Consider the following 27,735-nt stretch of genomic DNA (forward strand, 5'->3'; position numbering starts at 1 on the left):
AGAGTCTGCACAAGCCTGAATTTCTGAACTTAATGACAGGTTCAAGGGGGGGATATGTGGTAGGCGGTTTGGGAGGGTGGTGCCTTTCTAGTACCACAGCCAACGGGCAACATGTGACCAGAGTTTAGGATAAAAGGAGACTGTGCCCTCCAAAACTGAGAGAAAACCCCATGGCTGTGTGCCCAGGGAATTCTCCCTTCCTTTATTCAAATAAAGTTGCAGGTGTCCTCTGTCTCCTTTTTGGACATAAACCCCTGGTACTTGTGAATTAATTTTCCTGATACTAGATCTGATGTTGCAAGGCACAGAGCAGTTCAGCCCTCCTGCCATCATGGTAGAAGAACTGTCAGCCTCTGGTACCATTTGGACCTTTCAACAATCAAGAGTAGCATGAGGCAGCAGAAAATTTGATCCTGTATGGGAAAGGTTGGCTTATCTTTTCAGTGACAAAGGTATTGACTTAATTAATTTTGGTATCCTGAAAAGCAAAGGTAAAGCAGAGCCAGCTCAGTAGCTTAACACTCACACTAATTTTAAATGAGGAAAGATTCACACACCTCGGGTTTAACTACTGGTTGCACATGACTGAAGTGTCATGTTTCATTCTGACCCCAAAATACAAAGAATGTATCTGTGTGAAGGACAGGCACTATTGCATCTATCTGTAGCACTGATTTAGGACAGACAGTTTAGCTTGGTTTTGGGTAAAATTTAAGCGCTCCCCCTCTAACTGGATTACATGCTTTTCTGTAAACAGTACTCATGCTAGAGGAATTTCACATTAAAACTATAAGATTAGAAAATCATATGGACATTTAAAAATATTGAAAGCAGTAATAAAAACATAATTTCCTTCTAAAATAAACACAACATTTGAAGCAGAATAATATTTTAATAAAATTAAATCTAAGTATTCACAAAGCATTATGCACATACAGTACATACTGTATTTAAAGCCTACAGACCTTAGATCATTTTATTCTAATGTAGTCAGCTTTGGACACAAGCTAAGCTTACTCATTTTGTCATAAGAAAGTTTACAATTGTTTCTGAAAATGATTTTACATATATACATATATATATATATAGCTCTATATCTATACTCCTACATGTAAGTGTAGGTATGTACACACACTTGTGTGTATGTGTGTATATAAATATATATACATGTACACATACATACACACCTATGTACATCTATAAAATACACACATGCACACGTCCAGGAGCACATGTGAGGTGTGTGTGTGTGTGTGAGCATTGTAGAGGGGCCAGTCAGTACAAAGAGGTAACTGCAAAGAGCCACCCTAATAATTATAAAACAAAAATGTGTAAAATATTTTTAAATGAAAACATTGTTAATAATTTGTATTGAACAAAAGGAACACAGTCTTCTGCATTACATAGAAATTAGGTTTATTGCATTTGATTATGTTTGTGTGACAGATGAAGAATACCTGTCTTGCTCATCACAGCTGAATTCTATGATGCCATTAAAAAAAATAACAATACAAAAACCAAAATCCAATATGTGATGGAAACAAATGATTCAATTTAATGTGGTTTTGTGGATGTGACCTATGGTTATACTTCCCACCATATGGCAGTTTTCCTCTCTGTTAAAATACTACCCTACTTCAACTAGTTTGGAAGGAGTCTGTGTTCTCTTTTCTAATTGTTTCAAGCTCAAAATGCTTGGCTACCTTATTCTTTCTTTAGATTCAGACTCATTGTGATTTATTAGAAAAAGCTCACCACAAGAAAGATAAATCAATTTTCAAAAGTGAGCTAGAAGAGCATTTTTCTTGAATTTTAGCTTGGTCAGGTAAGAGTTTTTCTATGTGAATTATTGTTATTGGTCTCCTATTTTCTCTGAAGACAATCCACAATAAAATACTATTTCCATGACAGCAGTAAATGGTAATCTCCATGCAACGTAAACTGCAATTTCAGAACATGCATGTTACTAAAAAAAAATAAAAATATAAGGTGCCTTGAGAATGCTGGCAGTTTTACATTTGGAACATACAGTTAGTGTGTGTATATATATATTTACATCACAACTGCTCAACTTTACCTTACAAGCTTCAGATTTAGGAAAATATACAGTACTTTTGCATATAATGGTATATTCCTTGTAGCCCCTGAGTCAAGTATAGAGGATTTAAATTAAAAAAAAAAAAAAAAAAAAAAAAAGGAGAAACAGCCGTTAAAAGCACTTACATTTTTATGTGAAGTAATAGTATAAAAGTACTATTTCCCAGGAAGACCAGGATCAGAAACATGCCTATGAAGACTCAAGATTCCTACAGTGCTTAGTGAAGATTCTGGCAAGGAAGGGTGCCTAATTGGCGGGAGACAAGTTTTACAAGGCTGTGGGGGATGCTCTACAGACTGGTCATGTTCTTGGTCTAAAAGAGAAGCCAGGTTGTCTTCTGAGGCTGTGTTCAGATGCACTCCACTTGAGAAGGATTCTTTGGATTTCAGTTTTGATTTTTCAACATCTGAAATTTCAGGACACTGTAAGGGAAGAGAAAAAACAAGATGGTTATAATTACATTTGTCTCTTCCAGACCCTTGTTCTGTTCAAAATTAGCACATTCAGATGGTTGATGGAAAATAATTTTTGAAAATTAAACAGTGTAGAAATATTTTTTTGCATGGTTACTGCATTTGATTTAATGTAATTGAATGCAATTCTGCTGATTAATTGTAGAAATCTGGATATCTTTTCCTCCCCTCAGACCTGCTATTATTACATCAAGGTACACATATATGTAGCCTTTTCTAAAGGACTGATTACACTCGAGACCCAGTCTAAGAGTGCATATTTCAATATTTTTGAATATGAAGTTCTGTTTTAGAGCATAACTCCAGAATTGCATAATTCTGAACATTCTAACCACTTGGATCCCTTTTCTGCTAAATTTTGTAAAAAAAATGACAGTGAAGTTAATCTGTCTGGTTATAAGATCATTGTATGAATCTCTACAACCCTCATAGAAAATGTGGCTTCTGAAACTGTGGTGTTTAAGTCCACTGTAGAGATGCCAGAGACGCTAGAAATAATAATTTCATATTCCTTAAATTAGTGAACCAGCACCAGATTGCTGCATTTCTTCTTCATAAGATAAAAAGGCTAGGAAACCTCTTTTGATTTTATTGGACATGTACTTACTTGAGATGAAGGACTGAAACTTCTGTCTGTTTTAATTGATACTGCAGGCTGAACCGTTTGTATGACCCGCACTGCTGGCTCTTGATACTCTGCACTTGCTGTCACCATGCTATAGGCAGGTGGAATCAGTGCTGACTGCCTTTGCAGAAGCTGCAGGATGGTTTGGATATCAGCTGTCATCTGGGATTCAAGCCTAGAGAAGGAATATGAAATCAGTTAGCTTATGGCCAGGAACAGGTGTATTTTACACACTGATTCAAGAGGGACCTGCAGTTTACCAATAAAACCATTGTTGTGGCTTGAACATGTCTTAAATAGGAGAGAACAGTAGAGGGAGTCCGGGGCCCTTCCAAAGCTTCTGGCTCTCCCTTTCCTTTGCAGAACGTAATTGTGATCTTTTCTCTGGTTTTTGCTGCACTAAGAACGAGTTCATCACTGTGCCTTATGTTTACAACAAGAAGCAACGGGGGGACTGGGTATCTGGTGTAAAATAATTGTAATTAATGTATTCTCTTCATTGTAACTAAATTGATTTGTGCTGGCTAGGCACGGCACATTATTTTGATGCATCTGACAATGAATTCTGACATGCTGATACAATATACTGAACTAAGCAGAAACCACATTTGTGTTTTTCCAAAGTTAGAAAAAGAAAGCTGCTCCTGAAACCATTAAAAATCCAACTGCCCAATTCTTATTACTGTGAAAATTTATTCAAACTTATGCAGGCCTCAGAAATAATGTCAGCATTTCTGATGTTCAAATTTTGTATGTTTAAAAATGTTCTTCACCTCTTTATAAATTTGTAAATGACTTCTGAAATACTTGATCTGATTATGTTGTTCATACTTAAAATTTCACAGCACTGAAATGATTTTGAAATAGTCTTGCTAAAATCTGTGACAAACTCAGGAAAAGGTAATGCCTTTTGTACCTTCCCAGCTGCTGGAAGGCTACAGCACATGCTGACAGATGGTAATGCAGTTAATACAGCCTTCTGTACAGGAACTGAGCTTCTGACAGAGTAAACAAATCTCTGTCAGCAGCCTTTAATGTTGTGAATGTTACTACTTGGGCTCCCTTATAGTAGCAGAATTGATCCCATGCTGTCAGATTTTTGTTGCACTGATGTTATTTTTTATCCTGTTGGAGTTGTCCATTGCCTGTATCATTTATTTATAAAAGCATCTGTGAAATTAATCCAAACGGTATGACTGGAGTGTATTTGGGATACTGTTTCTTCCTTCATCAGGAAAAGATGGTTTTGTGGTATCAGCTCCCAGAAAAAAATGGCCCAAACCCAGGCTTCTGTTAGAGTCATATGTTCCTTACTTGCCCTCTTGGTCAGCTCCCTTGGGTTCTTTGCTACTTGCCAATGTGCAAGCATGGTGCTGATGCCACAGGGGAAATGCTGCAGGAACAGCAGCATGCCACCATCCAGAGAACTTCCATCTGCTATACCTGGTCCTTAACCCCTCAGTGAATAAAAGGTAGCATTGGAGGATATGCATTCAAGATTAGTTTTGGCTTTGAATTAAGTCTAAAATTGCTCTCCTCTTACTTTGTTAGTACTTGGATGTTTCCTTGTACTTCAAATGAAAGAGTGTCTATGGTAGTGTTTATTCATTATCATTACACATAAAGGTTCATTTTTCATTCTCCAAAATTTAAAACAAATCCATGCTACCCAAACAAATAAGAGAATCTTAAATACATGGCCCATAGTGTCCATGAAATTTCAATTGCTTAAAGAAGAGGAATAGAGATAATTCTAGGGACATATTCCTTGTACACATAGGGTTTTCCAGCCCTCTATGTCCATTTAATAATTGAGTGTTATGCCAAGCCTCTAACTTGGTGTGGAAAATTCAGGGAGAAGTGACCATACTTTTTAAGCTAGCAAGTCAGAAGTGACAAAGGCAGGAAACGATATTGTCTGTTATATTCATAGAAAACCCAGCAAGGCCCCAATTACTAAAAGCATGAGAAGCTTTAAAAACATGAGAATAGTTTAAAGAATAAAGTGATATGATAAAATACATAAAATTTTAATTCTTAGTTTATCATCAACAATTATATTTTCTGACAGAAGAAAATATTGACAACTTGCATGATAAAACGATGGTGACTTTAAGCTCCCAGTTTTGAGAGCTTAAGGTTTCAGGAGATGAAATGTTACCAAAAGACTACATACTGTTGATGGGGATCCTGCAGGCATTTAGTTATGTGACATTTACAGTTACTTAGATTACTTGACTTTAATTAGAAATTACAGCAGTTTAGGGTTTAGTGTTAAAATGTCTTTTTAATGCATTATGCCATATTCAGGAATGAAAAATACTCTTGTTTGATTGGCTGAAGGAATCAATATGCAGTTAACCTGGCTTTAAACTGATTGCTAAAATATACAGCACAGAATGCCACTGAATAGCTACTAAAGTATTATTGGACTGAGTGTGTGTCATAGTATTTGTCATGGAAAAATATTAAAAGTAATGGAATTACAGAGTGAAAATAATGAAAATAATTCAATGGTCCTGAGCATAGGGCAATTTAAAATTAAGTGAAGTTACATGGTAAATTACAGGGCAGGATGGATCAAAATTGTGTAACCATATTTTTAAGATGTTCTAAATTGTTCTGCTTAGCTGTTCTGTTGTAATAGGAATAAGTGTTGTGCCTTTGCATACTCCCATGTCGTACTTATTATAGAATTGCAAAAAAAGTTAATGCATCAAAAAGGGAATTAATCTGCAATACATTTTAAAAAGCAAGCAGCTGTTGTACTTGGAGTCTCCAGGAAAGAAGAAGTACTTCAGATCTTGAAGATACTGAAAATTGCCATTTTGTGTCCCTGCCCATGGCAGGGGGTCAGAACTAGGTGATCTTTAATGTCCCTTCTAACCCAAATTGTTGGATGGTTCTGTGATCTAGCAACAGCACTCTTGATGAGGTGAGATTTAAATTTAACAATTTGAGGTGTCTCAGTACAACTTCTTGGTTAAAAAGATGGTCTAAAACAGTCAGCTGAGGAAAAGGGCTCTACTGCAAAGCCATTCAGGGTAGCTAATGTGTATACCTAGAGGCAAAAGACATCAATATTCTGGCAATGTTTACAAATTGTGTACCCAGATTTCCCAGAATTGTTTTTTCTAAGATTCTGGAAAGCCTAATTTAGGTGATATACAGGCTTCTGTATATCAGGAATACATACACACAAAAAAGTGATATTCCCATCACATGTATGTTTGTGCTTTTGAGCTTCTGAAGATCTGAATGCTTTTGGAAACTTCCTGCACAAACTCATTCCTCCTATAGCATCATCAATATCAGTTGTATTATGTATTCTTTCACATATAGGCTAATTTATCTTTAGTTTTACCTGTTAAGTTGTTCTTGAAGTAAATCTAATCGATTCTCCACTTCCCCATATATAAAATCACTTTCAGTTTCACAGATTCCCCATGTAACATGGGATAATGCTGGTTGAACTGGGGAGTCCTGGTATTCCTGGATGTTCTCCTGTTCCCAGTTTCTTTTGTTGATGTCTGATGAAAAAAACCACAAACATATAAAAGTATAGGTTTATATACATAGATTTAGAGAGGGTTTGACACTTCTCAAGCATCCCACTTCCTGAGTTTCTCAAAACATTGAAAATTAAATTGGTAATTTGGCCAGAGAGACTGAATATCTCTCTTTGTTCCTTAGCACTCTTTAAGGAAAGATAAAAGTGCTCACATACATGCTAACATTTTGAAGCTGCAAATAAACAAGCTTTTTCTAGTCAGCATCATCAGAATTTTGCCACTGAATGGCTTCTCTTTAGTTTTGTTTATATTATTTTACAAATGCATCCCAAATTTTCTCAAAGTGTTTTTTTTTAGCAACTTTTTATTCATTGAAAATAGAAATTTTTGATCTAGCTAAAGGCATTAAATAATATACTTGAATGTCTTTGATAGTGCACTTCAGAGGCCTAAGATGCCTTCTCTTGCCCTTGAATGTGCTATTGAAGTGCATTCACTGCTTAGCTCTTTGGTGAAAAAGAAGGATTCGCTGCGTTGAATTTGCAGCACTGGACATGTGGTACAGTGAATGGGAATGTCCCCTCCAGAGAAAGGTGCCAGGCCTCTTACCTATAAGTGTAACACTGCTTAGGTTGGCGAAATATAATATGTTTTCTCTGAGACAAGGGCCATTCAATGCAGCCCATGTTGCTTATTATTCTCATAAAGGAAATTGATTTTCATTGTTGTTGCTTTTAGCATCACTACTCTCTCACCCAATCCATTCACCTCTGTGTAAAGCACATCTCTGAAACTCTTACAGTACTGTGGGCTGAAAGGTACCTGTTAATTTTGTTTAAGGATTTCAGACTCCTAAAAGAATGAAATATTCAGCATTTCTGGGCCAGCCAGAGATCACTTTGATACTAAATGAAGCTTCTTGGTAAATGTGATGTATCTAAAAACACTCCTTATGAGTAATTTATATTTGTTTCTTTACCTCCAGCCCCTTGTAAAAATAAAGATGATGATTATTCCAGGTCTCACCCTATACCTGCTGTGCCCAAATTTCATCCCTCTTGACCCTCCCAGTTCTTGGATCTCTGTGACCAAGCATTACACATGACTACCAAACAGAGCTCAGGCACACTCTTTCCTTTTGCTTGGACTTCTGATTTTGTCTATTTCTCTTTCCTCCCTCAGTTTACTTAATTTATGCATTTATGGATTTATTGATTAGTTTACATTCTTGGCTCTATGCTATTTCTCCTGTTCACCAATCTGTAGAAAGATTACACATCAATTATCATGGGGATATACTTGTTGCACTTATCAAATATAGAAATATCTTGCTGTGACCTTTGCAGAGCCTACAGGTGACGTACTTAGGTTGAGCAGTTCTTTTTCTACAGCTCACCCTGCTTCCCCATAGCCTTTGTTTACTCTGAATTAATCTGTCATGCAAACAGTCAGAATTGGTCAGAATGACTCATTCTTCTTTGATGTGATAAAAAAAGGCTGTTTAAATTTTAACATCTGCTCAATACTATTCCCATTAGAGTTGTATTTGTAATTATTTAACTACAGGAAGTTATACAACACATTAAACTTATTGCATCCATGCTGCTGCTTCAGCATACAGCTGAGCAAAATCCTTGATTGCTTATAAGGCATCTGCAGTTGGATTTGAATCCCACATCAGTCCCTGAATGATTTGCTCAGAGCTTCTCCTTATACTTTTCTTGGCATTGCACGCTGTTAACTCAGCATAGGTTCCATTTTTCAAAGTAACCATAGCAGCTACAGCCATGTTTCAGAGAGAAGATGAAAAAACTCCACAGTGTGGGTGCCATGTAAGAGCTTTGTCCAAATGCTAATAGCTAATCCTTTTCAAACATGTCATTGAGTGATGTTTTTTTTTAAGTAAAGGAAAAAAAAAAAAAAGAAAAAAGAAAAAAAAGAAGTTCCCTTCTCAGTTTTAGATTCAAGTAGATTTAGCCAGGAAGGGGAGCTCTCACTACATGATTCCAAGTGTAAGGGGCGACTTCTCTCTCTCTCTCTCTCTCTTTTTTTTTTTTTTTTTTTTTTTTGTTCTGTTTTTGTTTTGTTTTTATCAGACAAAGATCATTATTGTATTATCTGATCTTTGGTTAGCAGGTGGTAGAAGGTTTCCTGGAGCTGTAGAGTGTCTGAATTTCATGTGATGACCTATAACTGATTTTATGCACTGGACAGAAGGAAGAGGAAAGATATTTCATCTTGGCTACATAGAAAACTGTTCTGCTTCTCAGGAATTTAAGTCAATGGAAAGAAAGAGATAAAGGGTGTCACAGAAGCATTTGGTAATTTGGTTTAGGAGGCACACATGCCACAATTCGCAGTGTCCAAGGAAAAGCTGGAAATCTCTCAGCAAACTGAATGGCACATAATATGAAAAATTGAGGGGTAAAGTTTCAAACTATGAGTTTAGGTGCAATGGGTTTTGCAAATCCAATAGACTTAAAAGCACTGAATTTCAAGAGCGTTTCACTGTTTTTTATTGTCCTATAAAAACATGGATGTTGTAAAAAAAAAGATATTGGTTATTTTACACAATAAGTCATTCATTAAAATCAAAGATTTTCAATGCCATGGATTATCCTGGGGAAATCACATATGGTTTTGTCCCAGAATATGTATTTGGAGACTATTGTAATAGATGCTTAATTTGTGATGAAGCAAATTATTTGGCACTGAAACGACAAAATAAGTTTACACACCATAAGCAAGCTAATACTCTATAAAACACAGTGCTACTAATTTAAGTGTCTTTTCAGGTATTCCATATTCCTTAGCAACCCCAGAAAAGTTCATCAGTATCTACAACTGTACAACCAACTCTGGTCTTCCAGGGCTTGAAGAATCTTAGACTGGGAACTGAGTCAATAAATGTATAACTAGGTTCACCAGAAGAATTGAAGAATCGGCCTTTTAGCCCAAATAATGACCAAGTGAAAATAGCATTTTTCTTTTACATAGAGCAAACAGCTACAGAAAAATTCTCAGATCTTCACAAAAGAGCCATATGTTCAAAAGTTAAAAGTTGCATTCTATGATTATGAAAGAAACGTTTATACTGCTTCTGCCAAATTATACATTACTGATTTTTTTTCCATTCATTGAAGTAATGAGAAAAGCTTAAAACAAAACAAAAATAATTAAATATGTATCAGTCACAGTGGAAATGAATTGGACTAGCTTTATACAAGTACATTTGTATCCAAGATTTATAAGGTACCACAACATATAAGGATACATAAAAGCAGAGTTTTTTTCACAAGTCCATTATGTTTGTAACAACTCTATGGTAAGTTATAATTAACCTCTAATATCAGAAGTAAGAATTTAGTTTAAAACATATATTAGGAAAAGCTAATCTTATTGACCTTGAGGTTTTATAAATGTTGCAAGAAAGCTCATTACCTTGCATAATGCTACTAGAAATGCTAAATTACAAAGTGGGAAAAAGAATGTGGTCTTAATCAAAATATGTAACCTTTAGATATGCTAAATTTAGCTCAAATAAAATCTGCAATAGGTTGCCTTGGAAAATGTTGCTATAGCTGCAAGGACACATTTCTGGCTATTGGTAGGGGAAAGGAAAGGTTTCCAATAGTATGTATGCAACAAGTTTATGTTGTGTGGATTTATACGGCCTTACCTTGAAGAGACCAGACTCCACATATTCATACCCCTGAGATGTTAAAATCATTGTTTGGTCTGATTAATCACTAGGGTTATTTAAAATGATAGCCTAGAATTCTAAAGTTTATTGAATGATGGTTAAATGGTTAAATTGTCTCAATGGAAACTGCTGAGGAAAACAGCATTAAACAATAAACACATAATTCCTCCCTTCAGACTGAAAGAACTACAAATGAACTTGCAGAAGTATTTAAATTGTATATTAATAAAGAGGTTTTCATTAATTTCCTTTCACATCACTGAGAAAATTAATATTTTAGTATATTAGATGTAATTTCAATTATGTGATTTAACTTTATGTAAAAGTATCTGAGATTGCTAAATAGTTCCTGATCATTTGTCATATCCAAAAGCTCAAATCTTTACTCTTGTGTGTTATTTATGGAAGTCATTATTTCCTTCTGTGTGGTGTAACAGCACTCTCTTAACCAACAGGTGCAGAAAGACAGGATAGCATTCTTTCAAGCTATAATGATTTTTTTTTTCACTTAATTTTTGTTGTGCCTTGTCAATGCAGTGAATAAAATTAGCTACCTGAAAACATATTTTTGGTGCATGTGCAACTATCACTAGGTTTAGCTAGTCTGGCTCTCGTTATCTATAATTTTTTGCTGTCGTCAGTCCTGGCACATCAAATACCCTTTGGGAGATACTGTACTGCTTTGAGTGCAGCTATCATCAATGGGCACTCAGTGAAGTCTAATAGTAGTGGACAATTTTGAAGTTTGTTTAAATTACTTAGGTAGTTCAGTTACAAGATGATTTGTAGCAAAACCTATAATGACCATTTGGAGGTTGTCCCACAGAACTTTAATCCAGTTCCCACTGAATTAAACTATGTTAATCCTCTTGAGAAATAATGATTTTTGGTGTAAGGTATTTTTTCTTAAGCTTTTTTGAGTAAATATTATGTAAAGAATCAAGAGAACCATTCAGAAAATTATTTTTGTTTATCAGACTAAAAAGATGTCTGCACAAACTTTACTGAATAGAAACAGCTGAATTACCTTTGCAAGAGCTACTTCTTTTGTCAATAAGAATTTCTTCTGTGTCATGATCCATTTCTTCTAAGTCCATCTCTGTGGTTTTCTCTGTTACAGATGGGTAATCAGATATCCCAGAGAACAGGGGCTTTTGCTCATCTTCAATGGAGGACACAAAAGATGATGACCCGCTTTTTTTCTCCTCAAAATGTTTCTTAATAGACTGATAGTACCTGGTGCTGTCTCCTGAGGGCTCAGGATCACCCTGATCATTCTCTTTGAAATAATCTGTGAAAAAGAAATTGTATACAAACATAAGCAATTCTTGAAAGTTTATTCTAGTTTATTGTGGTCTGAGGAGGGACATGATTCTTATATGAAAGAGGAAGTTCACTGTCTATTAGAAAAAAAAAATTGATTCTTCTATCAGAGGAGTTTTATATTTCTTTTGAAGTCCTGCAAGACACTTGTATGTATGTAGTAAAGATTCTTAGTCCATAAACCATAACTCATTTTGCAAAACTTCTTTGTATCAAAACAACAAAGGCTTTATCTGACACAATCCTCCTGTGTACTCTTTTTTTTTTTCAGTGAGAATGAAATTTGAGGAAGCCCTATATATTCCAAACTTTACAAAATATGAAACATTTAGTCCTGTCTTCCAATTTCTCTCATTATTGAGCATTTATTACAATATTAACAGGCTAACAGTAGGTTAGTACATTAGACTTGGTATCAGAAATACTTGTTTAAGTTATTCTCACATGAGAGAATATTTGTTGATTATTCGTTTCCCATAAAAGGCATTAATCAATTACCTCTAATTAATACTAGAGGTATTAATTAACCACTCATCCCCAAAATTTCTGGGCCCACCTAACCAGAGAGCATATTTCTCCATATTTATTACAGGATTGATGTGGTAGAGAGAAATAAAAGGAGGGAGTTCATAGTCTGACTTATGGGATCACCTCAAAACAACTTTGCAAGGTAGCCCAAATTCCTTAGCCTTTAGAGCTGGAATTCTCTGAACATCCAATCTTTTGAATAACAAAAGTAAACAACATTCTGTGATATATATGGTAGCAGTATACCAGTGAAGTTGAGAATGAATCTTTCATTAAACATGTTCAAGGTCTGTAGTGAGCAGGAGCAGATTTAGACCTCTAAAGAAATGGAAAGTAAGCCTAGATTAAATAAGATATCTTTAAAAATATATTGTAAAAATCAAATAGGATTTAAACCCTAGAATAAAGAAGTATTGGTCTCTTTTCACCATAAACTTGAAGCTAATTTACAATTCAATATTTGGTTTTACCTATTTTTAACTGAAATGTCAAGATAATTTCAATTCTGCTATTTATTTAAAACACATTTTAGCAGGGTAGTCTCAACATCATATAAATACTGTAACTAGTTTGCATTAAGTTCCTGGGGAGACAGCATGATTTCCCATCTGCTTTGTGCTAATTACTAATCAACATAGTTCTGGAATATCTGTAGTCTTTATAGCCTGCAGCAGTGGCTAATCCAACATTCTGTATATTCGTTCCCTAGGTTTTTTCTCTGTTTTCTGGTCACTGTAAGAAAATGAAACTGTGGCTTCATCTAACTGCCTTTGTCTGCACATAAAAAGAACACAATATCTGTAAAGAGCACCCTTCAAGGGTCCAGAAATCTGTGAGTAGTGAAGCCAGGTAATGGTAAAGAAAATAAACCCAATAACAAAGCAAAATAAACCAAATTGCAAAGCAGGCCTTCTGTACCTGTACCCTCTAGGGTCTCCAAGGGCAATTAACACAACCCCAACAGAGGTGACTTTAGTGGGCTTTTGTTAAGCAGGACTACTGGTTCTAAGTGACATTGGTGATGCTCAGTCACTGCAAAATTGTCAAATCAACTTCAAATGGATTGGCAGTTTAAAAGCTCTTGGGGGATGTTCAGACTCAAGGGCCATGTTCTCGGCAATTCCGTCTCCAAAACAGTACAAAAGCAAAAGCAAGCTTCATAAGAAAATTTTATTATAGATGTCTCCTATGGTATTTCTTGTGGGAATATATTGAAAACAGTCACGCTACAGTAAATTGTCTTAATTACTTAGTGTTTGACTGACTTCAACCTGTGAAAAAGACCTTCTAATGAAAGCTTGAAATTACCAATTTTTAGGGTAATTTTATATGTTCATGGGACTTTGTGCACTAATGGCAGCTGTAATGAGCACTCTGTGGAATACAAATCAAGCAGTGGACTAATTTTAAGATGGAGTCATTGAGACTCTAGTGAAAAATGTTTAGCAGCTGAAATACATCTGACTGTGTTCTCTCTTATATTCATAAAATACTAAAATATTTAGAAATATGAAGCCAGATTCTGCTAATAATTACTCCGCTGTAACATCAGTTAACTTCAGGGTAATTCAGTTGACATCCCTCCATCTATATCAGAACAGAACACATTATTTTTCACATGCTGTCCAAGTATTATGAACTCACTGGTATGAGAAGGGAGGCAGAGATCTGTTGAATATAGGCTCCTGCCCCTTGAAATCAGAGACCATTTGTTCATCAGCTGATCTATTTCAAAATGGTCATCTTTGGCTTTACTGCCATTGCTTTATCTTCTAGGCATCTGGTTATACTCAGAGAGTCAAAAGTTGTTTTCCTTTTTAAAGGCTCCTATTTAATGCTAAAAATTGTTCTCTCTGGAGGATTGTCTTGTGACACTTTGCACCTAGGCTATGAATTAAAATAGAAACGGCTCTATTTTATTGACTCTTCAGGACCTGATAATGGTGCAATTCTGTACCTCTGCTCAACACCTTAGCAGTGCCTCTGCAGCTTAGTGGAAAGTAAGTTACAAATAATAGATAGGCTGGGTTTTTTTCAGAATGTGAATTTCTCCAATTTCTCCTTCCTTTGGTAATGAAATTCAGTCATTGGTTTGCAATGGCTTTTCCAGAAATGAAGACTTATCTATGTATGGATACGTTCACTTTGTTTCACACAGAAAAGTGTTTTAAACATTTTATTTATCCCTTTCTGTTCTTCTTCCAAATGTAATCATTAAACCCCACCTTCCTCTCCTCTCCCGGCACCAGTTCTAGTGTTTTCTCTCTCCTTTTCCAGTAAAAAATGTTTCACTTTCTGATTCTGAAACAGCTAGAAACAGTTTTACTGAATGTGATTATTTTCATAACTTCCTGCTTTACCAAAAAATACAAACTTCATTTACATTCTTTATGGGACTGTTTTAGTGTGTTATGTATTCTGGGTGTTGGTCCTCTGACCTTTGCTGTCTGGAAATTCCAAAATCTTCAAAGTAATTATCAGAAAGTTTGTGTCCTGCTTTTCACACATACACGGGCAAAGGAAGGGAAAAAGCGGCGTTGTCACAAGTCTGGATCATAGAGCTATGACAGTGACTCACAGAAATACTGGCAATAAAGTCCTACTTCATGGGATGGTCACCAAATATCAGAAAGGTTTCTTTTGTGTGATATGATCTGCAGTACGGAAATTTTGCATTACTCAAGTAGTTCCAGTCTGCACGATCAACTGGAATTTGTCATCATTAATCAAGCTAGCTATGTAGCCTAGTGTTTCGGAAGGTAGCAAATTTTTACTCCCTTTTCAGCCATCCAATAAAAATAATCCCATAATATGCTGAGACAAATTCAATTTGTGCAGGAAATGAGGTGAATTACTTCCTCTCTCCCACAAGCAGCAATTTATATTCCAAACCATAATATAGACAATCCTCATAATTAACATAATCTGCACCACTACAAATCTGTGCAGCAGAAATGACATTTTCCATTTCCTTTGAAAGAACACATCATACTGTTTTACACTAAACCAAGTGCATACTTTGGTAAGGAGAAATGCACACTGTGACTTGGATGGAAGGATGGTTAGTGGCTCAGAAGGTCTGGAGATCTTCAGATTCTTAGCAAGTATTTTGGTTCAACTGTTACAAGCTCTTTCCTGTGTGATATTCACAAGTATTCCTGTGGTGATCATCTGTGTTTCTGTGTATGAACAAAGAATTTGCTATCCATCTTGACTATCTGTTATCTGTTCTTTAATTTAAAAATGTCTGTTACCTTGTCAGAGAGCAGAAAAGTACTTTACGTGACTACCATGGGAAACAAATACTTTGAATGAAAAGTTACCAGATATTTCAGACAGTATGTTAAATACAATACCACAAACAGGATTGAAAGAGTACAAACTTTCAAAATGTTGAAAAATCAAAAGCTGTTAAAGAATAATTTGAACACTGGTATTCAAACCATACCTATGTTTTCCATCATATAGATGGGGAACAGCATACAACCAGTCAGGGAAAATGGTAATCCTAAATCCTGAAATCTCTGCTTTTCACTTAGTGGTGCAGGAACGTTATAAGCAATACAATTTATTTATCTAATATCAAAAGATACTGGTACTGTGGAGCAGGACCAATATATGACTCCAGAGAAGTCTACTCAGAATGCCAGTCTGTGAGTTTAGGATCATTAAACTGCTAATTAAAATGCTCCCCAATTTTTTCTTGCTATTTGCTTCATACTTAGTTGAATGTGACTGGTCTGGAGTACATTGCTAGATATAGCTGAGTGCCTTCTTATAGACTGGCTAAAGGAAGAGTGTCAAAAAGGAGGAAGCTTGTACACAGGAAAATGAGCAGCAACCCAGTGTCTAGTCATTCAGTGGATAAGTATTGCTGTGGTGACATTTTTTTGCCATATTGTTCCTTTATCTAAGACTAAAAGAACAAAGTTAAATAGTTTTTATTCTTTTGTAAACAGTCTTATGATAAAAAATATGAGGAAATTTCAGGATTTATTTTCCACTGGGAAAAGGAAATGATCCCTGTAATTTTACAAATATATTACAAGTTATAGGTAAAATTCAGCACTTAATTTTGTATGCAGCTTTTGAAATGAGAGCTACTCTACCTTTGCTACCAGAAAGCTTGTCTGAAAACTGATATAGCTCTTGTCTGTAGAGATATTTAACCCTAATGTTTCAAGAAGTATTATAACTTACACTGAATCCACTTAAACAAACCTAAGAATGAGCCTTGAATTTTAGTGCTTGAGCTCTTGTCTAAGAATCAATTTGACCTTAGAGCTCTGACATATCCGGACATCTGGATGTCTGTCACAGCCTGTCTTAACTCCTGTTCTGACAAGGAGCGTGTTCCAGGAGAGGTCATCTTAAAGTCTTTTCTAGAAGACTAAAAACTTGAACAAAGCATTCTACCACTTTTTAGTTGAACAAAAATTTTTCTGTTCAACTTGTCCTGATCATCTTAAGTAATAACTGGTGATCAGGTAAACTGAGAACTGTTGCCTTCATAAACATTTTGGAGTGCCTGCTGAAAGCATAGTTTGCTCCAACATCTGCATATGACCAATGCATCCCTGAGGACAAAATAGTACGGGAAAAAAGAAAAAAAAATAAGGAAAGTAACAACCTCATTGCTGATAACTTCAAGTGATAGGAAAACATAAACTGGTATCTCTAGAGGTTTTTCTTTCTCCTTGGTGAAACATCATTGGCAATTACAGCACTATTCAAATTTATAAAATATCTAATTATCTACTTTTTGGATGGGTCTCAATGCATGAAAACTGTATAGAAAAATCACAGATACTGTGCACAAGAAAGAGAAATAATTTGAAAGCTTTGTACAAAGTCTATTGGATAACCTGAGCAACTCAGATCTAAATATTTTCCAAATTATCTTATCTGTAAAAATAGAAGTTGCTATGGTCAGGAGAAGTCATTGGTCCTAAAGCTCTGAAAACAAACAGAACTGTTAAAATCTGCAGTGCACTTTGCATAGTAAGGGTTACAGGAAAAACATTTGTATATCACATTATCAACAATAATACTTAGTACAATGAGACAATTAACATAAAGACTATTTTTACACACACTTTATTTTCTTTAGGTATTCTAAATAATCACATAGTATTCTGATGGATAGTTGCACTGCAATTCACTTTTAAAAGTGGAAAGGTATGTTTGCAGCTTTTTAGTTATAATCAGAGCTAGAGATAAAGCACACAGTGCCTTTTCAATGATACAGATATTTCTTCAAATGTGAGGACCACAGGATTATACAGCTGAGAAATTTAAGAAAGCAAAGTAATGAATCACAAGATTTTTGTGATAAGATTAAAATTGGCTAGATGAATACAATTTCTCCTTCTGTGGACATCATATTATAGTCATACCCTTGTATAATATTCAGCAGAAACAAAGTGAAACGAAAAGCAACTGAGAATAGATAGCTTCTATCAGAGTATTTTTTTTTTCCTAGAAATAATCTTTTGAAACACATGCAGTTATATCAAAGCATGGCCATTTTCAGAACATGGCAGAGAAAAGAGGTCTTAAAGGTGCACATACATTTCCTGAGACATTTCGTAAACCGGTAAAAAGAATTTGCCTGAAGTTCCACCAGGCACTTGAATTTGTGTATCTAGATGTCCTGCTTCAGCACCTTCAATTACATGTCAGACCTCAAAATTTGAAACTATGCCAAAGACTTACAGTGGCTTCTGAAACCTGAACTGTGAAAGTTCTTGCATTCTTTAGCACATACTTGTTTTCCTCCTTCTTCCTCACTTCTACCCATTATGGTTCTCTTCAAATGTCCCACCTATCTTTAGGACCCCCTACTTAGAAATGCACTGTCAGATATGTGTGTGGTATTTGACTAACATCAAGGAAAAATGTCTGTCTAGTAACTATGCAGGAAGATCCCTAATCCTAAGAGAAGTAGGTTGCTGGAAGTATTTTGGGAAAGCTAAAACATTTTTAAGGTTTACATTTTTTTCCTGTGATTGTTTTTAATGATGGAAGATTTGTTTAATTCCAATTTCATTCATGATTTGAGAGATCATAAGTCTACTATGGTTAGATATAATAGATTAAGCAACTCCATTGTTACAGAATTTCTGGCAATTTTGCTGAAAGTTTCCAGTAGATTCAATAGTGATGGTGAAGGAAATGAACTGTATTGAAGAGAGTTCAAATTGCTGTTCTGTATCAGCACTCCTTGTGAGTGTTTGGTAAATTAATCTGTCCTTTGCTGCTCTTCATCTTTGAGCCGTGAAAGTTTGGGTGATTTTGGAAATAGGGAACAGCAGAAGGTACTGAAACCTCGCCCCATCATGATGGAGTGATCCTTTTCCATAAGGATCCATGTCCCTATTTTTACAAGGGCTTAGAAAATATCTAGTTTTTGAATAATGAAATTTGAGACACATTTAAAAAGCCAAGAATTTCAAAGGTCAAGGAAATATGAAGTATTTCATTTATTATTTTGTGCCATTTTCAGTACATTGAGATGTTAGGGATGGAGTGACAACCCTCCATCTCAATTTTCTTTGTTTTGTCTGTTTTTGTGTCAACTTTAATGGTAATCAGATAATGATGGAAGGACAATTATTAGTTTATATTTCATGAAATCATGCTATATGGAAAAAACAATCAGAAACAAAGAATTAAAGCAATGCATCTCAGAATGGATTCAGGGCATAGATCAAAACAATTCTCTTATCAAATTTAGAATTCTCTTCTCTTTTAAAAGGGATTCAGCTTTCACCATAGTACTATTATTACTATTTATTTCAAAGGATAGCTATAGATATGTGTGACTGCACACAATATCTCGATCAGATTTGGCCTTTAGAAACAGCCTTTTTGGGAGTAACTCCTGGAAACAAGACTTTTATGTGGAGCTCCCTGAGGTGGCACCCAGGCAATGTGATAGGAGCAGTAACATTCATAGGAGCAGATGGAACACTGCACTGGTGGGCTCTTTGATGACCAGTTATTTTTTTTGCTTGGGGTTTAATTATTAAGTAAGATTCAGGGGACATGAAATCTTGTTTCCAGCCATATGATTCCTGCCAACACATAAGTTGTTTCCTGGTCATTTAATGACCAAATACTCCAGTGGAATATTAGAAACTTTGCTAATTAAGCCCAAGCCAACTTCATCAACAAAACATTAACAGTTTAACACAGTTAAGTAAGAGCTTTAATTTTTATCCACATTCTTACCTGACTTTCATTCTGGGAACATGGCACAGTGTTTGGCTGAGCATCTATTAATAAAGTATTTAGATAAGTAAGATGAGGGAGGGTACCAGAATGGGAAAGAACAGGCCAGGGGATGTTTCCCCATTCTCTTAGTACTCCATAGTTTCAGGCAGGAGAATCAGTTCCTGAAACGTTTATTTGTCTTCTATATCTAAATCAAGATAGATTATGGCCTTTTATCAAATGGCCTCTAGATACTTTGTGTAATAAAGCTGTGTTAATATGGCTTGGCTTCTTAGCCCAAAAAACACCTACAAGCAATGAACACTTAAGGTAGTTACATTAATCAAGATTCAGTTAGAAGTCTTTTAGAATTCTGGCTTTTGTGCTTACTTTGAGAATTGATCAGTAGACACTTTTTGAAAAGTCTGATCAGGAAACATAACTCTTCAAATTAAGCAATATACAAGTTTACTAGTTAATAATATTTTAAGAATGAAACATAATGTATTTTATATCCCACTTGATTGTTACAATCTGTGTCAATGTGGGCAAATGCAAACCCCGGGGTATACAAGAATCTGTGAGAACTTTGATTAGTGACCACTTAAAATCACATCCATGGAACTAAAATTTTCTTTTTATAAGTTTCCTGGGCCAGCTGTCACTAGAACAGTCCCAAGAAAGTTAAGGTTTTAGAGCCAACATTAGGAAAAGGTTTAAAAAGTTGCTACAAAAATGGTAAGGCTTGAACTTCAGAACAGTTAAAGCCCCAAGTTTTCAGGCTTTCAGTGAGTTTACTTACACTGTGCATTTCCCACCCATATATTGGATTTTATATTGATGTAAACAGCTCTAGAAATGCATGGGATAATAGAACTGCATTCAGAACTAGCAGAGAAAAAGAAAGTTCTTGCCTGAATGTATTTCCCTTGAAATTAGCTAACCCACACATAACTGCTAGAAGTAAATGAAAAATGGGCAAGAAAAAAATTGTATTTTGCACTGCTAAAAATGACAATTGAGTATAGATGGAGCAGCTCATCGTCACAAAGTTTTCAGCAGGAGGCTAACTTGCCAACCCAGGTGAGAGCTTTGTTTGGAACTGCCAGGCAGGAATGCTGCTAATTTTAAGCAGTCTCAGAGAGTTTCTTGGCTGGCTGTCAAGGATCTATGGCAACTGGCTAAGTCTGCACTTGCAGCTGTGCAAGAAGGACCATCCATCGTTCTGAAAGACATGCAGTAAATTTCTTTAGGGTGGGAGCAAGTGTAAACTACTATGTAGTGTGTACATTAATTTTTGCAGGGGACCTCTTCTGAGACTGCAACTGATTCTAAAATCCAGAGAACAAGCTGGTCTCTCAAATAGTCTTGTAGCCTCTAAAATCACACTATGACAGAGCTCTTACAAGCCTTAGTAGTTAAGATCAGTTTTTATTGACACAGGATAGAAATCGTGGAATTATGTATATGTAGAGTGGCAAGGTCTTGTGTGAAATTGGAGAACCAGGGATACTAACTACAGATGCATAAAAGAGAGCTGTGTTGATTTTGTTTAACCCCTGATAAAACTTGTGCAGGAAGAGTTACCATGGAAACAATGTCCAAATCAGGCTAGCATGAACTAAAGGCTGAGATAACACAATCCCATTTTTAGCACTCCAAAACAGAGAAAACATCATGATCACACTGAAGATAGAAAAAATAAAATTTCAAGCTGCATAATATGCTAGTAGGTCAACAGCTGAAAGTAAAGAATGCTAGTACGAAGAGCATTTACCAAGCATGCCTCTATTTGCAAAATAAAATATCAAAATATAACAGTAAGAACAGAAGTCTCTATCCTGTTCAAACTGTAGTTCTGAAATCAAAATATGATTTTCATACAACATGTATTTTTTTACCTTTCGGCACACAGTGGCCAGAAATGCATTTTCCAGCTGTTTGTTCAGAAACTGTGTCTTTTCTCCTCCAGTTCTGAAAAACTCTGCAGGATCCTCTCCAAATATTTATCATTATAGACTGACTATGCTGGATCAAAATAAGATGCCACTCCCTCTTACATATAAAGGGTGGAAATCAATAGAACATGACTTTAAAAACCAGCAGTACCTCTAGTAGAACCTACTTTACAACCTCAAAGAGGATGTGGGAAGTGCCACAGAAAAGTAACACTGAAGATCTATGACTATGAGGTGTCTGCTGTGGCCATGGGAACACGTAGAGAATCTGAAAAGAGACCAGAGAGGGGCAGTAAGCCAGTGGACCAAAAGTATACTTAGTACTTGGCAAAGGACTCCTACTTGTTTTCTCTTCTCCTCAGATGGACTTCCAATGTACCTCACTTCTGCCTAACCCAGATATTACCAGGTGCTGTACAATCATTGCCAGGCCTAAGGAGCCTGCCACTCTTGCCTCTTCTTCCCCAATGATGCAAGTATTTTTTTTAGAGACAAAACTGTGGGAAATTATATTCTTTCAAAAGTAATGCAAACAAATATTTCAAAGAGGATGTTCAGTGTAATTGACTGGGCAAGAACCATAAAAGCCTAGGGGTCTTGGAACCTCACTGACACCGGAGTAGCCTATTTGCAATTCTACAGCAGGCACAACATAAAAGATCACTTCCATCTTGTCTAGGTAGCAGCATATGTTTTCTCATAAGAAATGTGAAGGTTAGTCAGGCAAAGTATCTCTGTCAACAGATTCTTTGTGAAGAGCAGATTGAATATTTCATGGGGACATTTTCCTGACAGATTTGTTGTCAGTTTTGGCTTCCTGCCCTAAAGATGCTTCTTTGATCGAACAGGAATGTCATTGTTCTGAATAGCCACACTCTGGGTTAGAATCTCTTCATTGAACATTATACCTGCTATGGATATTTAACTGTTGCCATTTATTATCAGCTACTCTGCTACCCTATAAATTGGTTCTATGCTGCATTTAGGACTGAAGTTTAACTGTGGAGTGTGAAAGACAGGCATAACAAAAACAGTAATTTGTCAGACAAATGATTCAACCATAAAAGTGTAATGGTATTCAAGGAATTGTGTTTTCCCTACTTAACAATGAAAATCCATGAATATCAGTTTAGCTGTCTTCACGACTGTTGCTGTCTGAATAGATCTACTGTATACAGTTCCTGGTATTCAGTAGTAGTGAATACTGGTAAAAAAAGTTTAATGCTTTACTGAATTTTCCTTCATTAGGTTTACTTTCAAAAGCTGCTGATGTGAATGTAAGCACATAAAATATTACCTAAATTTTTGCCAGAACAACCTTTTACACATTACTATATGGATCAAAATCAGAGTATGGTGAATCTACAGTGTCCTGAAATATTTTAAATTTTAAATTTTTAAAATATTTGAATTCCAGGGAGAAACAAACACTACCTCTAGCAAGTTTAACAAAGCACTTTTCTAAGGTGATAAAATAATCCACAGACCAGGTTGTTCACACAGTTTAAAACATGGCATCTCAGAAAATATATATTAAGGGATAATACACATATATATATGCATGCCTCAAAGGCAATAAAGTAGCTTAATGTTGGAACAAGTCTTCACAGACAGATGTGAAGCCATGGAAGTGTGAGACATATATCTTCTAGTTACACATGAGAATGTGGGGGTTAATGCACAGAGAAGTTTTGCTGCCCAGCTGGATTCTCAAGCCAACAAGGGACCCTAATGTACCCAGCGTTACCAAGTGAAATGCCAATTAATAATGAGGTGGTGCTGTCTCATGTAAGAAACGAAGTTAATTACCTTTCTCTATTTCACTTTGGAAGGACAATTTCCGTCTTCGTAGTTTGCAGTTATCTCCATCTGTATCATTGGTAGTTTGTGATCTTATTACGAGGTCAGACTTGATAAATGAAATATGGAACAGAATGACAGATTAGTCCCATCTAAAGAGGGAGATTTGCAATAGGTGATTGACTGTTAATCATGTTCAAGCTTTAAAAAAGGCAATATTAAAGTCAGTCTGCATCTGCCTCTCCATCACCGGCTAATGAATGGAAGTGCCCAGGGCTAATATTAAAAAAGTTTATGCAAATTGAGCAAAACCAACACTGTCATCACCTAATGGTGAAATAAAATTATACGGATAATAAGTTTACATGGAAATACATGTGTTCATGTGTTATCAACTTCTCTGAACTTGCACAGATCTGGTTTACATAACCTTATACAAATTAATGAAAAAAATAAAATAACCTCTAACAGAGAATGTATACTATTTCAAGAAATAAAGTGGTAATTAATTGAAATTATATTTATATTTAACTTATGGTAATTATTATAAAGGTTACAGTTTGCAGTGATTATTAAGGTTATGTTTTACAATAAATATAAGCCTAACAAGTATCAGGCACTTTACCTCCTTTCCTCCCTTCCTCTTCATCAGATATAGAGCATTCAGATACTTATTTCTGTACCAGAACACAGTGTTGGTTTTTTCTATCCATTTTAAGAAGATTGCAGTGCTTTTTTTACCAGTAGGTAAAATATGCATTTAACTCTTGTTTTTTCTACTTTAAGAAATTTACAAATTAGCAAATATAACACCAGTTTTGCTCTGCATACCTACTTCCATTCCCTGTACTAGTGAGGTCTCCCATACCACTCAAGTAAGCAGATTTGCATGTGGGAGAAAGGCAGAGGGGAGCTGGGAAGCATTTACATCTTTCTCTTTCCCTTCACTTTAAACCTGGCGAGTAATATGCTTCAGTGGTGGCCCACTGGTAGAATAACTGCAGGAAGAAAAAGGTACTTTGATACAAACAAGAGGGCAGGAGCAGAAGTTGAAGCAGAAGCACCTATTATTCTGATAACAAATTTAGATCTGAGTGATGTTTTGAAAATGAGAATGTGATCAATGATTCTTTTGGGGGATTAGTTTCTGGATTGCAATAGACAGTGGAAAGTAAGTGGAATTGCTAGAGAAAAACTGTGATTTTGCAAGCTCAGAAGCATGGCTGAGCCTCTCCTGCCTTCCTTGTCTCTGATCGAAGGAAAAAATAATGATAAAACATGACAATGTAATTTCGAGATATAATTACTCAGACTTAGATCATTAATGTGAAATTATCCTCAAGAAATTTTTCAAATATATGGACATTCAGTTTTAACTTAAATTTATCACTAGACTATACATTAATTGTGTTTTGTTTTACATGTAATTAATAATTATTACCTTTTCAATACATACAACAGCATGACTGAAAAAAAGAATATAATTGGTCTTTTATTTTCAGAATATTTTATTAAAAAATGGTCATAATAGAAAGAAGTGACATTCCTTATTAGAAGCTGCATTTTTTATAATTTTTTTTAAAAATAAGTATCCACACCTGATTCGCAAAGATGTCCTTATGATTTACAGCCCAAAACTTAGTGTTCTTTTCTCCTTTTTTCTTAGAAGGCCTTTGAGGCCAAATTATGTTAGTTCCTTCTCACCAAATCTCTGTTTTTCTTTTAGGAAGCCACAAAATGGCATTATCAACAAAATAATGAAATGAAAATCAGTCATTCTGTGGGCAGTGTAGTCCCTGCCCAGTGGCCAGGGCTGGGGTACCCGCAATCTTCTGGGGAAGCCTTTAGCCTCAGCAGCACAAGAGAGAATTTCCCCACTCCCCCTTTGACCAAATGTCCACTTGCTTTCCCAAGTCAGAGTAATCCTATCAATCTAAAATTAGGAAACATTAGTCATATTTTGACTTTCCTGAAGATCTAATTTGTGCAAAAGGACAAATTAGGACAGTCACTGTGGGAAAAAGAGACCAAGAAATGCCTGCAAATCTGAAGAATGAGTGAAAGTTGAAAAGTCCCTTGTAAGTTTTTAGTCCCCTAGGAGGTAGAGTGCATACCAAGATAAGGGAATTAACAGTTCATATTTGAAAGGCAATTAAATGTTTTTTATTGCTAGACACAGAAGGAATCTGGATTATCTGATTTATCCTTATTTTATGGATGTACAATTACATTTAGTGTCAAAAGTACCCCTTGTGGTGACCTAGGCTGTAGTCATCTAATAAAACCATATTTTCCATGGCTTTAACAAAATCCCCCTGGGTGAAGCCTTAATACTATTTAAATATAGAACCAAATCCTGTTAGATTAACATCATCGGAATAATTTCATTCACTTCTGCTGAGTTTAACTGACTTCAGTAGAAGCCATCAGGAGAGAATATTTTTTTAATACAGCATTTCAGCTTTTAATTTTGTTAACCTTAGTTTTTCAAATACTATTTTCAAGTTTTGTTACTATGGGACAGATTTGGCCCAATATTAAGAAATAAAAATAACTTATTATATGTACCTTTGTGGTTTCATCTCTCAGGTTAAAAGTTAGCTCCAGATTGGTGAGGAAGAGATCAGAAAATTCAGGGTACATATCCAAAACTTCTAGTAGATCTTCTCTCTGGATCTTATGTAAGTCACAGTAAGTTAAAGCTCTCACATCTGCATTTGACTTTCCTGGTTTTGCATAAAGATGTACCATCTCTCCAAAAATATCATTTTTCCCTGCAGAAAGAAAATTAAACAGAGGTTATTATTTTAAACATGAATAAGCCATTACACTGAATGGTGCATTTCTTTATGACACAGGCGTAGAATACTTGCTTTTACATGAAGTGATACAGTCAGATTCCCATTGCACATATATAAAGAAAAAGCAGTATTATTAAGTATTAAAAGTGAAACGATTAAGATCCATGAAAATACATGTAACTGAACTAAGTGAATGTTTCATCACAATTTTTCTTCAGTTTCATCAAAACAACATGATTTGAGCAGGCTCCTTTGTCCTTTCTTCTAAAAGCATTATTTGGCAATTTCAATTGTATTATGACAGCAAAGATGAAATTTCTATTGTCCAGTCCAGTCCAGTAGAGGACTTGTCTGGCCTGCAATATCATTTTGTTGAGAATTATATGAAGGAACTGACTGTACTTGAAATATATTTTAATAGAAAATTACTTTGTTTTTATATTTTTTGGAAGGAATACAAAGCTTGTAAGATGCAGGAGTTCTTTTGAACAAGTTCTTTAAACACATCTGCCTCTGTTTTGATACCATTACAATTCTTCCAATCAATGTTGACACATTTGCAATAGGTGTTTGTTAAGATTGTCATCTCTAATTTATTGCTCTTTTTTTGCCAAACTGCACCTAAACTTCATCAAAGCAAAGCAGCTGCAGCCATAAAACAGTGAAAATATACTCTACACTAAGGGTTTCAGGGTTACCTGCAAAATAGGGTTGGGGAGGCACTAAGAAAACACTTGTGGAAAAGAACAGTGATCATGGCAAGGGAGATGTTTCTCCACAGGTAAAAAAGAATACAGTGGTGATTTTTTGTCTCTGTTAAACATTTGTGCCTTTCACATTGGGTTACTAAGAGCAGTTCTGTTTTTTCTTATTTTTTTTTTTATGTAAGTTGAAAACTGCAGGTTAAAAATGCAAAAGGTAATTTAAGGGCTGATTTATAGTAAGGATCTTGAACATGGGAAGAATAAGAGATAACCTGATTATATTGCTTGGTATTCAATATCTCTAGAATATAAGAAGGAAAGCATAGGAAGAACCAATGGAAAGAAATTGAAGCAAGATTATTTTATACTGGAAATAAAGCACACATTTTTAACAATAAAGGTGATTAAACATGGAAATAAACTGCCATGAAAAGGGATCCTATTTTCATCTCTTCATATCTTCTTTTATTTCATAAAATACAGTTCATTAGATATAACAGATAGTTAAACATATGAAATGTAACAGGAAACAGACAAAATGAGGGTTTGACTATCTACTCCTTCTGCCCTAAATGTTTATGAATTCAGAGGTCCTTATTCAAGGCATATAAAACTTTCTCTGCAATAAGAGTATTGACATGGTTGCAGTACTTTTATATCTGGTTTGCAAAGCTGAAAGAGACAGTAGATTTCAGAGACATTCTGTTATCTAAGTATTAGATGAAGAATTACTGTTGTCAGATCAGTGTTAAAGAAACTTAGCTCATCCACATCAGACAGTGCTGATGATTTGAGGAAAACTGGGGAGAAACCCATTTCTCAGAACACTTTGATTTGTTTGATGATGCTGAAATAGTTGTTAAAGGTGAAAATTTTATCCATGCTACCTCTGTTGGACTACTCTGTTGTCCAGACCACAAAGCACTGAGTAGTTTTTATGTTCATTTCTGTGTGTAGGTTTTTCAGAAAGAGGAAAAAACTGAAAATATACAACA

General features: G+C 35.3%; 1 protein-coding gene across 4 annotated transcripts in view; it reads right to left on the reverse strand.

Annotated features, from left to right (window-relative positions):
* Window positions 1-872: 872 nt before the first annotated feature.
* Window positions 873-27,735, reverse strand: part of KCNH7 (potassium voltage-gated channel subfamily H member 7) — a 210,072-nt gene continuing 183,209 nt past the window's right edge. For all 4 annotated transcript variants that reach the window (XM_077784999.1, XM_077784997.1, XM_077784998.1 and 1 more), the window contains 6 exons: window positions 25,804-26,009; window positions 23,245-23,344; window positions 11,439-11,702; window positions 6,561-6,726; window positions 3,179-3,371; window positions 873-2,520 (listed from right to left, as the gene is read on the reverse strand). In XM_077784999.1, coding sequence (XP_077641125.1) covers window positions 2,254-2,520; window positions 3,179-3,371; window positions 6,561-6,726; window positions 11,439-11,702; window positions 23,245-23,344; window positions 25,804-26,009 — 1,196 coding nt within the window. In that variant the 3' untranslated portion in view covers window positions 873-2,253. The remainder of the gene's footprint in view (window positions 2,521-3,178; window positions 3,372-6,560; window positions 6,727-11,438; window positions 11,703-23,244; window positions 23,345-25,803; window positions 26,010-27,735) is intronic.

Source organism: Lonchura striata, chromosome 8 (assembly GCF_046129695.1).
Source record: "Lonchura striata isolate bLonStr1 chromosome 8, bLonStr1.mat, whole genome shotgun sequence".
NCBI classification, from domain to species: Eukaryota; Metazoa; Chordata; class Aves; order Passeriformes; family Estrildidae; genus Lonchura; species Lonchura striata.